Genomic DNA, 16860 nt, shown 5'->3' with positions numbered 1-16860 from the left:
GGAGTGGGACTGGGATGCAAAGAGATGCTCCGTTAACCAAAAAATATAGTAAGCTGGTCCACGGAGACAGACAGAGCTGTGAGTACGGGAGAGAAAAGCAAAGGTTTGTAGGCATTTCTTGATTAAACCAAAATCTTTCCAAGTCTAGTCGTTTGGTCCAGCAGAGAAGCATTCTTTCCCCCTGCAGTGAAGCTACAGTGACCTCTAGTGTCCCTAAACACCTATTCCTTCATAAACCAAAGGTGGAAAAGACAGAATTTAAAAAAAGAAGAAATTAGAACTAGAAAGTCCTTTGCTATCCCAGGGAAGTGAAGGGCTCATGCCAGTACTGACAGGAAGAATAAGCAGTAAGATCCTACAACCGACCTGCCAGAAGGGAAACAAATAGAGAAAAGTCACTTGCTTTTTTTCCCACAGGTGCCAGTTGTAATTGATCTCCACTTCCAAGCTCAATGCTTCAAAGCTTCAGTGTTATTGATATGAATACATTCCACAACTTGCAACCTGTGAGAATAGGTCCAAAGAGATTAGCATTGCCAGGGAAGATTGTAAAAGGAAGCAAATATGTATATAAACCAACTGGGATAAACTATCAGTCACGTAAGGCACAAGAAATGATGGACAGAGACACATCTAAAGGAATGCAGACATGACTGGAGACAGCTGTGGTTCTCTCAGATCCTTGTCACTGAGGTCTGATTCAGGAACTTGTGCAATTTTGTTTTCCTGATTCTTTCTCATGGTTTTTGGCTTTTGGACCAACATTCAACTTAAAGTTTGGGAGTACTTACAGGGATATGTGAATTTCCAAAGGCCATGAACAGGTTTACATTAATTCAAGGGATTTCCTTTGGGTATCTTGTAAAAAGAGAGGAGGAAGGGGGAGAGACAAAAATATAATAGGCTAGGTCCTGCAAGCGGTGAAGGATTTTTAGCATGGCACTGGACAGTGCTAATCCAACCATCATTAAATCAGAGTAAAGGGCCCTAAAGGCTTCAGTGGCCACTGATTCAAGTGCAGAATGCCCAAGTATCCTTGAAAGGGTATAAGATTATCTCCACTCTGTATCTCTAATACTTCCTCCACCACTATTGCAACAGAAAATCAAGAGCCAGGAACTATATAACCTATGAGGAAAGGGACTTTCACTGGGGGAAAAAGCCTAGTTAGGATGCCCCCAAAATGCTCTGATTCAGTTATTCCTTCATGATCTGTTATTTATTATATCTAGAAGAGCCCCATGGCAGGGTGCTCCCAAGGACAGCACCTTTCTTCTCCCAGGCATGAATTCTCCACTGGTGCAAGTCATACGATTTATGCCTACGCTGAGTACAACCCAGTGACTTCAGGAACATTTCCCACCAGTCTCAAAATAGGAACAGGGATCCAAGAAGCGAAGAACTGCTATAACCAGTGTCTTTGGAGAAACTCTCAAGATGCAAAATAGAGTTTCCAAACCACGCTTCCTTCAGGGGCTGTGTTTCTCTTCACGATGCAGCATTCTCCGCATGGACCCTTGGCATGCCATTACATTGCCATTGCTACAAAGCGGATTTTTTTTTTTAAGTATGAGGTCTGCATTTTAAATTAATACTTTCATTCTCAGTGTTGCACTTTTGAAAAATGTCTCTAGTACAGATGAAGTGTCTACTGTTCCTTTCACCATTGCCTCATTGCTTTGATTTGGAGAACTAAAGATATTCAGGTTAAGTAGCCATTGTGTACCATTCAGCTTTTATAAATGAAATAATCATGTATACAAACCATTTAAAGGCAGCCAGTGCTTTCATTAGTACAAATTAATTGACAGAACATCATGTGTGCTTTTTTCATTTTTTTATTTTACTTTTTGTTCTGGAGTTAATGGGATTATAAAAAATGTGGTCCATACTGATCATTTTTATGGCTATTTTATCAATTTTCCTTTCATTTTAATTAGCGCAACAGGAAGAGAGCTGTCCAGAAACTTTTTTATTCTAAGATTTGTCAACAAAAATATAATTTGATTTCATGCTTCAATAGGAAATACAATTTGAGCCATAAGAGGAGTTAAAAAAAGCACAGGGGACACATGCCTAGGAATAATATCTATAATAAGAAGTCCATTTTAATTCTGTTCCTTATGCTGTATGACAATGCAATAATGTGGTTAATAAATATCTTACAGCTTATATTTTCATTAAGTTGTACAATGCAAAAGATTCCTGAGCTGAAATGTAATTCAGTCTTGAACTGTAATTCTTATTGAAAATTAAATTTTAGAACTCACTTTTCTTTCGAACAGTAGGTTCTGCGGGTCTTTTGTATTGCTTATGTAACAGCACACAGTACTGCAGGTGCGGGTAACAATTTGCAATGGAAACAGATAACATTTCCAGCACCATCATGTGTTTATTTCAACAATTGCTTACTTTGGGCAAGGGAAGAAGGGGATTACATTCAGAAATTATAGTAAAGGTATTCCTTCAAGTGATTCAACATGCCATATAGAAATACATTTATCTAATAATCTTTCTATTGATGTGCTCATTTTTTAGTGTTCTTGAAAATTATGTCATTATAAGCTTCCCAGCATGTGCTTTGCCTGCTACAAGCTGCATCCTTTCTGCTCTCAGTGATGTTTGTATTCAGAATGAGATGCTATGCTATGCTATGCATGGACAAAGATATCTGATTATCTCAACATTTCACAGCTGCAGAAGTTTATAACCACATTCCATTTCATGTAATTACATATTAACACTGTATTTTCAGAGTGCAGTAGGTTAAACATCCAAGAACCACATAGTTCATGTTAGCATTAGTTAATTAGCTGCAGAATTCATTTCTGTTGAAAACATCTTATGGGCAGGCAGAAGTTAAACACAAAGACTTTGAGAGTACTAGAAAGTCTCTTAATTTCAAGTACAATTATAATTTGCAGGTAGACAGTCTTTGCTACAGGTGTTTTAAAAGCACACCCAGAGCCCATGCCAAGGCAGTAAGACTGCAAGACCCAGTAACATCATACCATGAGCAGCTACCGTATTGCCCCTATCATCTCTTGCAAGAACAGAACCATTGATCAAGACGACCATTCCCTTGTACAGGCAATTGAACTTAATCTTGTAGATAAAACAAGGCTTCCAAACCTTGGTATCAGACTTCCTTTCTGTTTCCCCTTTGTGCCTTCTGCTATAGGAAGAGAGAAACAAAGGCAAAAATGTTAAATAATGAAAAAGCATAGGTAGATAGTCAGGATGACCACAGGATGTTCATCAGATATATTTGGACGTGAGCAAAGCTAATTTAAGCACTGGAAAATAGAAAAACTACACGAGCCACATTTAGCTGACTGGAGGGGAGGGTTAGAAGCACAGGAAGGAAAAAAATCAGCTTACAATTGGTCAACTGTAAGACCACGGGGCCACCATTGATCCAGCAGTCACAGTCATGACCTTGGCTGGGCTCTAGTACCTGTCCTAAAACACCTGTCCAATACCACCTGCAGGTAGTCAGCTCCCAGCTTAATCTCCAGCAATGACTTTAGCGAGCACACAGCGTATCATTACATTTCCATTAATTGGTCATCACGCTGTTTCTTGGATGTTTTATTAATTTTGGTTTCGTCTTGTCCAAGCAAGTGCTGTAAGAAGGAATTCTGGGTATGAGTGATCACTAACAATGCATATGGAAAGTTGGAAGTGCCACATTTTGAAAAAGCATGAATATACTAACAGTATTTTTGCCTGCTTAAAAAAAAAAACAACACTACATGGCATGCAGTAATAATAGAATACATTTCGTTCTTGTTTATCTGAAGAGATGGCCAGAAATGCACTGAGCTGGGCTGACTAAGATGAAAATGAAGTTATTTAAAAGTCAAGGAATAATAAAAAAATCTTAGACATTAATTTGTAACAATTGGGTGAAATTTGTTTCTCTTTGTTGATTTCAATTTCCTTTACAAGGTTATTCTGTACTGTAAAATAGACTGCCATTGATAATGCCTCTATCAAAAAACAATTACATCAAATCAGTTTCATTCCCAAATGAAATATATTCAATGAAAATAAGTGTGTAATAAACAGATTCATACTATTGAGAATTTTTAGAAATTATTTCCTAATACGATACGATAGAAAAAAAGAGTGGAGGAACCATGAAATAAAATACATTTCTCTTCTTCACAGTCAAAAGCTAAGTTTTAAGGAGCGGGTCCGGATGGCCAGCCCACGAGGTCAAAGTATAAAGAACAGGCAGTCTTCAGTTGGAGATCGCCGGTCACCAAGTGCCGACATTGCCACCGAGGGCAGCCCAACCAAAGTCCAGAAGAGCTGGAGCTTCAATGACCGAACCCGCTTCAGGCCTTCGCTGCGGCTGAAGAGCTCGCAGCCCAAACCCGTGGTCGACGGTAGGAGTTTTCCATACCTCATTTGCCATTGCGTGCGATGGCCAGCCTCCTCACGCTCTTGCACACCTGCACTGTGAATGCAACCTGTATTTGGAAAGCAGAAAGAATTGTTATATCAGGGCAGAGATACTAGAAAGCTATAGCCTGCTTCAAAGAGCATGCTGACAGGAGTTTTTTTAATAAGAAATCTTGTGTCAGTGGTGCATAGGGAGCAACTGGTGGAAAAGGGGGTCACTATGGACAATTGCAGGTGGACTAAATTCATCCCACGGGTCTGGCTGCAGCAGCTCTGCTGTTGCGGCCCCTCTCCCACTGCTGGGCGCAGCTGCTGCCCCAGCCCTCTGCCTCTTGCTGGTGGGCCGCACACCGTGACAAATGCTGCGCTGGCTGTGCCTTTGCCAACTGACAGCACAGCTTGTACAGCACTGCCCCCCCCCAGCAGAGGAGCTTGCTGAGGAGATGGGAGATGCCCTCTTACCTCCCCTGGGAGCACAGCCACCTGCCACCAAGAGATATACTACTGGGTGCTTTAAGTTTTACAGGGTTGTATCAGGTTCAGTAAAGCAAGCGGCTTTAGCAAACAAAACCAGTGCTAGTGCTTTTATGTATTGCTTTCTAAAGGGTATTTTAGATGTAGGAAGGACTCCTAACACGTGAAGAAGTGGATCTTTGTGAAAATGGCTCGCTGACCCCACAGCAGGCAGGAATGTAGCCTTTCCCACACGCTGCCTCCCCATGGGAATGGATGCTGCCCCTCTCTGCTCTCCATTGGCCAGCTAAGGTCCTCTCTGGCATTAAACTAGTCAGTGTTCAGGCAAAGATCTTCATCTGCAAAAGTTTGCCAAAACAGAGACAGTGACTCCCCTAACCAGGGAACACCAAAGCTGGTGAGAGCATCGTCCCGACAGGCAGGAGCTGAGAACACCAGATGAGCCCAGCCCCTGTAAGGGATGGGTCCTGCACTGGGTACCGCTGCCCCAGTGGATTTGGGTTTCTGCATTCACATTTTTTCCAACTTACGAACGTTTTGATCTTTCTTGTGGGACTCCCAGGTAGAAAATAAGGGAAACAAACTGATCGGCTACAACAGGAGGCAATGACGCTGACTGTATGGGAAAGGTACAACATAAATCATTTGATCCAAGTAAAGAGATATAAATTTAAACTCTTTCTACGGTGGCAATTATGCATGTTACATCCAACAATTGTGGTAAAACTAATTAGACAGAAGTGCGATTTTGGTGTCTGCTTCCTTTTTAAGAGCACATATTATCACAGACGTGTAGATTGCAAAATACCCATTGAACTGAAATGCCCCATCCCTCAGCTGAGGACCTCCTACGCAACACATCTCTTCAGGAAAAGCCTGGGTAAATAAACATTTCCTGGAGGGCAAACAAGACAAACCAACAGTGTTTGCTAAGGTCATCGTTCCAGGCTAGCCCTCCCCCACGGAGACCTCTCAGATGCACAAATCCCGGATTTGGCTGCGTTACAGTGAGCTACTGGGGTGCACTGGCCATCAGGCTGCTATCCAGGTTGCTCACCACTCCTCACTCCATTCTGGGGCACAGACCATGGGTCATGTCCTGCAGCAGCTGTGGCACAGGGGCTGTGTGATGCTGGCCTGGGTCTCATGCTGACGTGGAGCTGGGACAAGACCGCTTGCTCCACAAATGGAAGTGAGAAATGCTCTAGGTACCAGAGTGTGGCTGAAGTTGCCCTGTCTAAATTTAGGCTTCCTACATAACCACTTATATAGCAAGAGTATCTCCCCAAAACCACATCAGAAGTGATTTCATAGGTTAAACCCCCGTAACTCACTCTGAGCCTGGAAGTGACCTAAGAAGAGAGCAATTTGTTGAGCACACTCCCAGGGTATCAGCGGCTCACTTCTGCTCCAGCCCCACAGCCTGCACCTCACTCAAGCATCTGTTTAGTTTTTCATCAGCCCATTTGTCACAGAAACATTTCCTCAGTGTGTCCTCTATTTCGTCCTGTACATATTGCTGTTAATAGCAATGACCTGCACAAGAAAATCGGTTTCCCTCTTATTGTCTCCCTTTCACGGAAAAGGTGGCATAAACGGCACCTTGGGTGTTTCTATAGATAAAAGATAATAGCAACAACAGAGTGTTCATTGCTGTGCGTAAACCCTTAAAGATCTTCCCGCTCCTCAGGGCAAGAACAGCCTGTTTCCTTGTCAGCGGTTTCCAGCTACTAGTCCACCCTTATGAACTGGGGCCAACAGATATAACCAATTTCTCATCTGTGGCAGGAGGAACAGCTTCCATTGTGTCCAGCTTTTAGGCAAATGCCAAGTTTCCACTCTGGGACCCTGTCCAGCTACTTCTAGGACTGGTATCATCAGAGAGATGTCCAGTGTGCTCACTGCTGAGAGGCAGCTCCCTGCTACCTTCCCCAGTCCATTGCAGGAAAAGTCAGGTGCTACCAACCTTGATTTCTTTTTTTGTTTGGTGTGTTACCAATTTCATAGTTTGATATGCTTGCTGCATTTGACAGCCCAATGACAAGGATCTGGAGATGATGTATTTAGTTTAGAACATCTTGCATTTTTCACTGGATGAAAATACAGTATTTGCAGCATTTTATTAATATCGCTCAGTTGTCAAGACCTCCAGTTTCCTCCTTGAGGCATTCTCTGGCCAAAGGATTAATTATTTTGGTGTGCTGATATTCCAGCCAAAGTAGAAGCCCTCCCCTTTCTAGACGAAAGTCTGGGCACAAAACAATACCCTTGAAAATCTGGTCCTTCTGGTGATTCTTATATCTCCATAGCATGTTTGGGGGGAGAAGAAATGACACTTGCAATAGACCTTTTGTACAGAGACAACATAGTACTGGGTACTCAGTCCAGTGTCGAAATTTTATATCAGTGATCTAATGAAAAAATAATAACATCTCACTATGAAATTCCCTTTCCAAAAGAAAAGACACTCATATTTGCTTGATTTTTCCTTCACCGTATGGGATGTGGGGTTGTAAATGTTCTTCCGTTAGTGCAGGCAGAGGAGGAATTACCTCATTGCGAAGGTCAGGTGCACTGAACTCCATGTAAAAAAAAAGCAAAGAAGCAAATATATAAGTAGAGGGTTCAGAAACGAAGAGAAATTGTTAGTGTACCAGGATGATCTAAGGCAGATAGTCAATGTAGCAACTTTGCAGGGCTGACTGAGTTCTGATAAAGGACATGGTTGGAATCTGGGCCAAAATGATCAGGAAGAGACTGCTGGAAAAACTAAACATTAGCAATTAGACATTGCCCTGTAAAGGGATGTTTCCAATCCAGACAGGAGCTTATGGAGGCAGTTAAAAGGCTAACATGATTGAAAATGTAGTAGCCTTGTTCTTAGGCTACCTGGTAACAAAAGTTTACTAACGCTTCCCTGCTGCATACTAAAACCACAGAAGGAGGGTTTCTTGGCAGTAAGCAAAACACTTACGCTGGCCACAGGTATCTCCCAAAAGGATTTTGGTGTAGCAGCCTTAGAACAGTATGACCAAAACTGTTGCACAAATGGCTTTATTTATGGGTAACAACAGTCCTCTGAAACTGCCTATAAACCATTTATTGCTATTGCCAAAGTGGGCCTGGCAACAGCAGCGATTATTTCAGCTACGTATGTGCATTTGGAAATGGAATCCAAACCTGAGAGAGCTTTGATGGCTGGAGAGAGCGTTGGTAGCATGGCTGCAGACACTTTCTAGAGCATTTAACAACAGCACAGGGGAGCGAAATTGAAAACCAAGACTTATGTAATCTGATTTAAAATCCATGCCCAATCTCTGGTGAAATGTGGCTCGCAACTGCCAGAACTCTTGTTGAAGAGGAGACCCTGCACAAATCAATGAAGGTGCCAGGATGCTGTATTTCTAATTCCTGTTATCAGTTTAAAAGGGAATTATCAGGACCAAGCAGATCAAAGGGAAATCTTCACCACTCAAGAACAGTAAATAGTGAAGTTTTACAAAGCACGCAGTTAAAAGGATACAAGAATCATATAGGGTCGTGCAAGAGCCTCCCGCGAAGGGATGCCACATCACATGGGCGAAGGTCCTGCCTGACCTCAGAGCCGCACACCACCATACCCGTACACCAAGCGAGCCAGGAGCCACCTCTGGCCCCAAGGCCTCCCCTCATGCAGCACAGCTTGTATCCCTGCACCAAAAACAGGGAAACCGCAGCCAAACTGCCCATGGGGAATGGCCCCCAGCACATGAGAACACCCACTGGCGGTGGCCAAACCCATTTCAGAGTCTGTGCAAACGATTAAATAGTACGGGTGATCTCACGCCATTGCTTAAGGCTCTGTGCCTGTGCCTCATTGTATTTAGCGTAGGTCCAGCCACAGAGACTCACCTCACAAAATCTCTCCTTTCCTCTTTTCTGAGGAACTTTTTTTGCTTAAATCATGCTCCAGTCTTGCACAGCCACAGCTGAAGTAATGAATGGATATTATGTTGTGCATGCAGTTCTCAGTGAGGGACAAAAAATGCCCTATTATACTTGTTTTCTACCATCCTATGCTTCTGAGCCACTGCATGAGTTATTGTGCCTTTACTGTAACCTAGAGACATTGTGTAGCTTTTTGAATAAAATCTCAAAAGCGTTCAGCACTGGAGATATTACAAACATATTTCATTTGATTAATTAAAGTAAATTAAAAAGAACTCTCTAAGGAAATATTTGATTTCTTGCACCATCCCTGAACATTATACGCTCACACGACCTCTAGCCTTTCATTCCCTACAGAGTACTTGCACAAAATCCTCAGGGTAGAGTATATTATAATAACCATGGAAAGAATGCAATTGTGCATTTCAGCCCCCATGTCCTCAGTTACTACCACGTAATTTATGTATTGCAAAAATGACAGGTTTTCCTTTCAGTAGCACAAACATCTTGACCTTGTATAAGGTTCACTTGATGTGGCAAAGGTCCTTAGTTTGGTTGCTTTTACATCTCAGTTAGCTTAATTTGCTGATTCAAAATGAAGCTGCATGATGTCGAAAGAAAGCTGCTCAATTTGTGTAAACCTCATATGATGGGACTAAATGACATTTTATTAGCAATATATCAATTTGTGCTAGACAGGAGATTTATTTTCTTGTGATTGTTTAACTGTAATTAATTAGGAAGATCTTATAAAAATAATCTGGCATTCTGATCTAAGCTACGAGTCATTTTTTCATTTTGTGTAAATAAGTACAGGCTATTGGTTTTGAGGCATTATTCTAGTTCATTCCAACCAAGGTCCTGGCTGTATGAGCCCATAATTTAGTCTCTCTCTTTACGATATGTCTTGAGGAACCTGCTGTGCACCGTTGCTCACTGGACTGAGCACTTGCTCGGTGGTCGCAGGTGGATGATTGGCAAGCTCAGCTCCGTGAGGGACAGCAGCAGACCACCACACAGAAGTACGATTTGCATGGATTTCAGATAACCTCATCTGCAGTGAAGAGTGAACAAATGAGTTAACAAGTCATTTTGAGAGGACACTCATAAAACTTTCCAACCACCATGTAACCCACTTGCACAAAATCTGAAACGTTTGAGGAATGTTTTTATTTTTATAAAATGCTATTGGGGAAATCCTTCATGGCTTTTTAAAATACAGGACTCTCCTGTGGCTACATTAATCTAAAGCCGCAGTCTTTCTCTCTCCCTTTGCCCATAGCTACCACCTCCTTCAAACAGGACCTGGAAATCTCCCAGGGTGTAGGACCTCTGTAGGCCTTACGGAATATTGGACATCGTATCAACTGTGTGGTACAAGGTCTTGCAGAGAGACAGTCAATTAGGCATGACATTCAGCTCATTAGTCCACAATTCTAGATCTTATCATACATATCTGCAATTTCTTTTACAGTTTTATCTTCTTGTAAGTGGTGTATATAAAATAACAGAGAGATGTGTTATCTAAAAATACACTAAAATCATGTTTAGAGTCACCTACCACTTTTCTTTTTTTACTCTTCTCATATGGCCATCTAAACTTGCTGGCTAATGTGTCACTATTTATAATAAGACCAGCCATTTTAACTGCACAATTATTATGTGCATAATGAATTGTTTTTAGAAAGTCTCCTGGTTCTCCATATCATCACTCAAAATGAAAAGGACTCCTTTTTAATTAAGTAGTGGGAGCTGTTCCATGAAATATTGCCAGTGCAGAAAATTTTTGAGAAGTTAAATAATAACTAAAGATAATTGAGAGTTGTTAGCAGGGAATGCTAGAATTTTAGATATTTGGAACTTGCCCGCATTATATGATAACTGATATAAATTAGGTTTCTGACCTTAAAAAATTGTACTTACAAAGAAAGGAGACTAGATAATTATACTCAGAATATGTAAAAAACTTTCCACTAATCCTATCTTCCATTTTGGCCAAATCTGAGCTTTTTTAGAAATGCTTTCACGTATAAAATGTTGTTAGGGATATTCTTCGTAATATTCTGCTTCATACTGCACTGCAACTACCAAATTCCAGTTCTGATGTCCTCTTCTCTTCCCCATCTGGAAAGTTTTGCCTCTTTCAGGAGAAAGGCAAGGGAGAAAGGCACAGGCTATGGATACAGCACTACTGCACTACACATAGGTACTGCCTGCAGGGTAGAGGCTCAGGTCATGCAGAAGGGAAAGGGAGCTCCTACAAGATTGTACAGAAGCGTTCCTCCTTCCAGAAGGCACGAGTTTCCTTCCTTTCCTGAGAAATTGCTTTCCAGCATGGCAATAGTAACCATTTCATGAAAGCTCCCTGTAAACAATGTTTTCAAATGTTGTCATCCTTATTCCTTCTTTCTTAATTTTGCCACTTCAATACTGTTGTGTACTACCAGGGATTTTTGTGTCATTTTCTAGACAAATATTAAGCATCTAACATGAAGAGCACATCATGGAAGTTTACTTGTTGTGCTTCCTTCCTTCTTTCATGATTAGAAGAAACTTTTTTTTTTTTTTTTCCAGGGATCAAGGAAATAAATACATGATTCACTCCCTTGGGCCTCCTTTTTCTTGGCCTCTGCTCTGGAAAGCATGTAAACATGGGCTGCCGCCTTTCTCTCTTTGGGGGAGCCTTGGGCGTTCTTATCATTAAGCATGCGATTAAGTTCCATCCCAATTAGTGTTGCTTTTTTCAGTTGATTTTTCCTATGGAGTTTAGCAAACAATCACGGTAAAACAATTTATGTGAACTCTTTATTGAAAGAGAGTCAGCTTGTTGTTTAAAGCAAAGGAAAATTTGAAAGAAAATCACTTCTAGGGGTAGTGAAGGGAATTTGTATTCATGGTTCAATGAACAAGAAAATAATGAGAGCTCATGAAGAGGTGAGAAGTTTCATGAAACAAATTTAAACAAAGGCACTAGGCTGAGACATTATATTTTGATAAAGGGAAATTGCATGACTTGTATGCACATAAACCATGAAGATGTTTGTACTTAGAATAATTTTTGAGGGAAAAACATAAGTGAGGTTTTGTGTAACATTCTGTGCATTATGACATTTGTGGAAATACTATAAAATATGTACAGGATATCTCCATTTTTTTAGAGAATACAGGCTAAATCCCCAACTTCCCACAGCAAATGTTCAGGGTGAAGAAAGGTACTTCAAAGGCAGTGTGAAGCTTAGTGAAATGCACCTACCTTGTGGGCATTCTAGGCATTATCTACAGCAGCATAACAGGGGCTCTACATTGCTTTCAAAAGGGGCTGAAAGAACAGAATAATGAGAGTAGTAAGCTGCCAGCATTGCTCCTTGACCAAGAGGGGTCACCTGAGCTCAGTAGCCATTTAACAGTAAGGCAGTTGGGAGTCTACCACTGAAGTAGCTGCCTGGGCATCCCTGCTGCAGCATCACCCATGCAGCAGCACATCGTGTGATGGGACAATCTGTCCTCCAAAAGCTTTGAATTTACGTCTAACTTTACTTGCCCAGAAATTAGATGCACTGAATTCTCCGCTCATTTTCTTTCTGACCATTCACGCAGAAAATGAGTTTGGAGATGTGTGCGCGCCACGTTGGGGTACCCTGCACTGCTGCCCTGGGCAGCCAGAACAGCTCTGTGCTCGGATGAGGCTGCCGAGCAGGATGGAGAGCAGGCTGTGGAGCTGCATTAGGAATTGCTTGGACTTCAGTTCCCAAGATGAACTCTGGATTTTGAATGACAGTTATACACTATGGCTTGATGTAACTCAGCACCTGTGAAAATTAGGCCATGATCCATTTTTCACCTTGAGTCATGCGTTACAATGAAAATCAATCAGTGCTTTTTTTACCAAGTTGACAAAATATTGTCTTGTAACGTGAATAATTCAGAGTCATATGCAGACTACCAACTTAGGCACCTATTTAGGTTTTGCCGTGTCTAAAAGGTGGGTACTCAGCCTCAGCAGAATGATTTAGATCACCCACACGAAGAGCCCTAACTACCTCCTACGCAGTCAGAGTAAGATCTAAGTGCTTCTGAAGGCTTCCAAAAAACAAGTCAAAGGGTCTATGCTGGATCACCGCACCACTGACTACGCTAGGAGCACTTCCATAGGACTATTCATGGTGTCAGCACATGCACTTATTAATGCTGGATTGGTGTTGCTAGCATATGGCAGTTCCCAGAAAACATTAGAGTACAAAATCTTTTCGATTCTGTTCAACAGGCACATAATTACTTGAATGTTACTGACATTGAAAGCATGGAGCTGAGAGTGATCAGAGTGGTGTCACAGTTTTCCTGATGCCAAAGCATGTTATTAAACAACAGAAAACACTTCTAAGAAAGGACACATGATATTTACAGAAATAATAAATCAAGCCTTGTGCTTAACTTTTGCACAGAGTCATATGAAATGCAGCTACAAACTCGTAAATTTTTTGTTTGTGACATATAATGTTTTGGAACAGTGTAATTTTTAGCCCATTCATTTAGGGTGATCATAAATGACTGGAGTTTGCATGAAGAATGCATAAATACTGTGACAAATGGAAATATCAAGACAATTTTAATGACTTGTGCATGCCTCTCTTCTATTTCTTGGTAATTGCTGATTTGCTGTGTGATTAAATTGAAGACTGCTCTTAAGGAAGACTGAGGAAGAAATTAAAAAGTGGCAAAGACAAGACTTTAGCCCAAAGTAAATAATGTCAAATACCATAAGATAATGGTGAATGCCTCATCAGTTGTGAAATAAATGCTTTCCAGATTGATGTTTAGGATCAAAACACATCCTGCATTATAAAGATGCTGGTATTAGAGCAGGGGAATTGTTTCTGGATTGTCAGACTGGCTGACACCCCTTCTTAGGGAGACTTGCAGGCGTACGTCTAAATCTGTATTAAGAGACACTTTGGCCATTGTCGAAACTGGATTCATGAGCTGCCCAAGCAACAGACTTGAAAGGCCTGTTTAGCTGTTGGTAGAGGCTCCTGGAGAGAAAGAAGGACCTGTGCTAACCCCAGGAAGGCCTGGCAGAGAGGCTGGATTCACTTAGAGCAGCTGCTGCTGAAGGTTGCCTTTGCAGCCCACTTGGACCATGCACAGCCACCCTGATGGAGAGCAGGAGATGTGGCCAAAGGGTACGGGGAAAGATGAAGAAGCAGATGTGTGCAGGGCTAGGCATGAGCCGGCACCGGAGGGTCTACCTGCCCCAGTTAATGATGGGGAAGGCTCTCTCTGGGAACAGGCAGCTCCATGGAGCAGGGCTTGTCAGAGGCTGTAGCTTAGCCCCATCTGGGAGCTGGCAGGGATTTTAACAGCTGGAACTGCTGAAGCAGCTAAACTGACCACAACACAGCCCCGACCTCAAGGATGAACTTGAGAGGGACAGAAGTGATACAAGTACATCTCACCTCATAACTATGTCATGCACAACATGAGCTTCCACTGGAAAAATTAATCAGAAGGTGAACTTAGATTTCAGTGGGGTTTTAAGCTGGATTTTTTTTTCCCAAATTGTTACTCTGCATTTCCCAAACTTTTTCCCAAGTCTGCTCAGTATTATAAAGAAACATGAATGTTTCCCATATGAATCAAACAAGGTTCATAGTTTTTCACAAGTTGTATTGACATGTGGTACCGAGTGCCTGCTATGATGAAGGAAATTCATGTCAGTGGGAATATTACAAAGAGAAAAAGAAGGTGATTTATGAGGAGCAGTATCTCTTCTTAAAGCTGGCTTAAATTTATAAGAATTTTCCAGTGTCTGTCTAAAGTTTTTGCTGATTTTTGTATCCACGTGAGCAACGTGAAATACTGTAATTGTACCACACTGTTCTCAAAACGGTTCTGCAAAGATATACTGTGTTAAGGAAGCCTTTGTATTAATGACAGTGTACTCGGCAAATGACCCAGGAACCGTATCAGTGAGAGAACCATTCAGAAACATGTTTATTTTAAACTTTCAGGTTGGAGTGTCCTGTTTCACTGGGGGTTTACATGGTCGCAGCTCTTGTGACCTTAGCAGAATTATTCCTAATTTATACTGACATAACTGAGTAGATTCAAACCTTAGAGAACCACTGGAAATACCAGTAGCATAAAAAGCTCTGGTTTTAGTATGGCAGTTAGAAATGAGCTGGGAGATTTCAGCACTGCGAGAAGTAACTGGAGAAGCAGATCAGACATCACACCTGGAAAGTTAGTGTCGTGGAACACCTAGCACCTTCAGAGATAGAGTTTTAGGTAGTGTATATGCCTATCAAACTAATTACATCATTTATTTTAGCGAATTACATTTTTGGGCTTTCAGCAACAGTCAAAAAAGAAAATATGTTCTTGAGGGTAATGAATTAGCCAGAGTCATAAAAATAAATTATTATGGCCAAATATTAAATCTGTGAAGACAACAATGCAGCAATAGCAATTCCTGAAGATGCAGCCTGGTACAATGCTGTTTATTCTAAGATAGCACTCCTATTAGATTTAAAAGGTACCATGAAATTTCCAGGCACTTCTGACTGACAAAGAATATTTTCCCTCTTAATTTACAGTCTTTGTGAAAAAGGAACTTGCAAAACATGTCCTGCAATCATTTGTGTCTGATTGTGCTTTGAATTTGCTTATAATAGAAGCCCCTGAAATGGTTTACTTGCAGTGTTTCCGGATGACTAAGCCCATGTTTTAAATAACAGCACGAATGTAGGTAGGGACATAGAACTGGGAGGAAATCTCCTCCATTACTGAGGGTTACTGAAACCCATCCTTTTTTCTCTATTTCATATGTAACTATTTCATTTTACACTCTCTTCTTCATGAAGCAGAGACACTTACATGTTGAAATACACTGACCTTGAGTGAAATTCTTCACCTGGGCACTTGGACTTTATGCAGGTGAAGAAAGATGGTTTGGGAGGAAAACACATCTACTCTCAAGACAGGTTTCCCATATTTCATGTGCCTTCAAGACATATATTACATAGGGGCATCCACTGACTCTGCCCCTGTTGCTCCGTTCCAACTCCAGCGCATTTTAAGGTTGTAAAATTTCTCGGTTATGCATTGGTCCCTGTTTTCTTGTGTACTGAGGTACACTGGGCACTTCTGACATTTCTAGTTAGTTCTCAAATGGTAACTGCAGAGGCAGTGTTAGGAAAGGGTAGAGGATCCATTTTTTTTCAGGCAAATAAATACAGTAACTTGGCTTAAGCTCCTATTGTTAAGGCAGGCTGCAATATCTATATGGCTCTGAGGTTTAAGGTGGCAGTTGATCCATGATGGATGTCATTCTCTATTAATTTCTGGCGAAAAGGTACTTTGTTTATTTTCACCTGTAATAAAGCATTGGATCATTCCACAGCCTCCTTAGTAAACAAAATGGATCTTCTCCTTTGTCTTCAATGTCAGGTTGATCCATAGTAGTAAAAAAATAACAATTTAATTAAACTTCAGCATCTTTTGATTCTGCCATTACATCTGTTAGCTCGCCACTTTCCCTTAAGACAGAGAATGTGATGAAAAGCAGTGAGACATCAGGAACAGCCTCACTGGTACTAAACTATTAATTTGTTTGAAAAATAACAGGGCTTTCTTGCTTTTGAACTTCTGCTGTTTACACTGGGGACTATCCAGGCCTTTTATGACACAAGCGCAGACACAGACAAGTCCATTATATAGTTTGTAAACTGGTGAAGCTCTGTCTTATTTGATTTGTAGTCCTTATTTTTCCAGAACCACTGTGCAGGTGGTTAGAAAACACTAAGGAAGAGATTTTTAAATGCTGCTTGTTTAGTCTGCTCTTGTATTTTGCAGCTGACACGAGTCTTGGAACAGATGATGTTTATGATGATAAAGGGTGCCAGTGTGATGTGTCAGTAGAAGATCTCACCCCTGCTCTTAAAACTGTCATCAGAGCAATCAGGTGAGTAAAAAATACTGAATGAATAAATATTTGAGATGTCTTTAATTAAGATACTAATTAACTGCCTGTCAATTAATAAAATGGTAGTT

General features: G+C 41.2%; 1 protein-coding gene across 5 annotated transcripts in view; it reads left to right on the top strand.

Annotated features, from left to right (window-relative positions):
- The window catches only part of KCNQ5 (potassium voltage-gated channel subfamily Q member 5), a gene marked incomplete at its 5' end in the record, with an annotated part of 296587 nt that overhangs the window by 266449 nt on the left and 13278 nt on the right, over positions 1–16860 (top strand). For 4 of the 5 annotated variants that reach the window (XM_082305876.1, XM_082305874.1, XM_082305873.1 and 1 more), the window contains 2 exons: positions 4174–4394; positions 16663–16771. The exons of the other annotated variant lie outside the window; for it this stretch is intronic. In XM_082305876.1, coding sequence (XP_082162002.1) covers positions 4174–4394; positions 16663–16771 — 330 coding nt within the window. The remainder of the gene's footprint in view (positions 1–4173; positions 4395–16662; positions 16772–16860) is intronic. 5 annotated transcript variants of the gene reach the window in all.

The sequence above is a fragment of the Platalea leucorodia genome, assembly GCF_965183815.1.
Source record: "Platalea leucorodia genome assembly, chromosome: 3".
NCBI classification, from domain to species: Eukaryota; Metazoa; Chordata; class Aves; order Pelecaniformes; family Threskiornithidae; genus Platalea; species Platalea leucorodia.
Note: the sequence above shows the minus strand (reverse complement) of the source record. Positions and strands in the feature narration are given on the sequence as shown.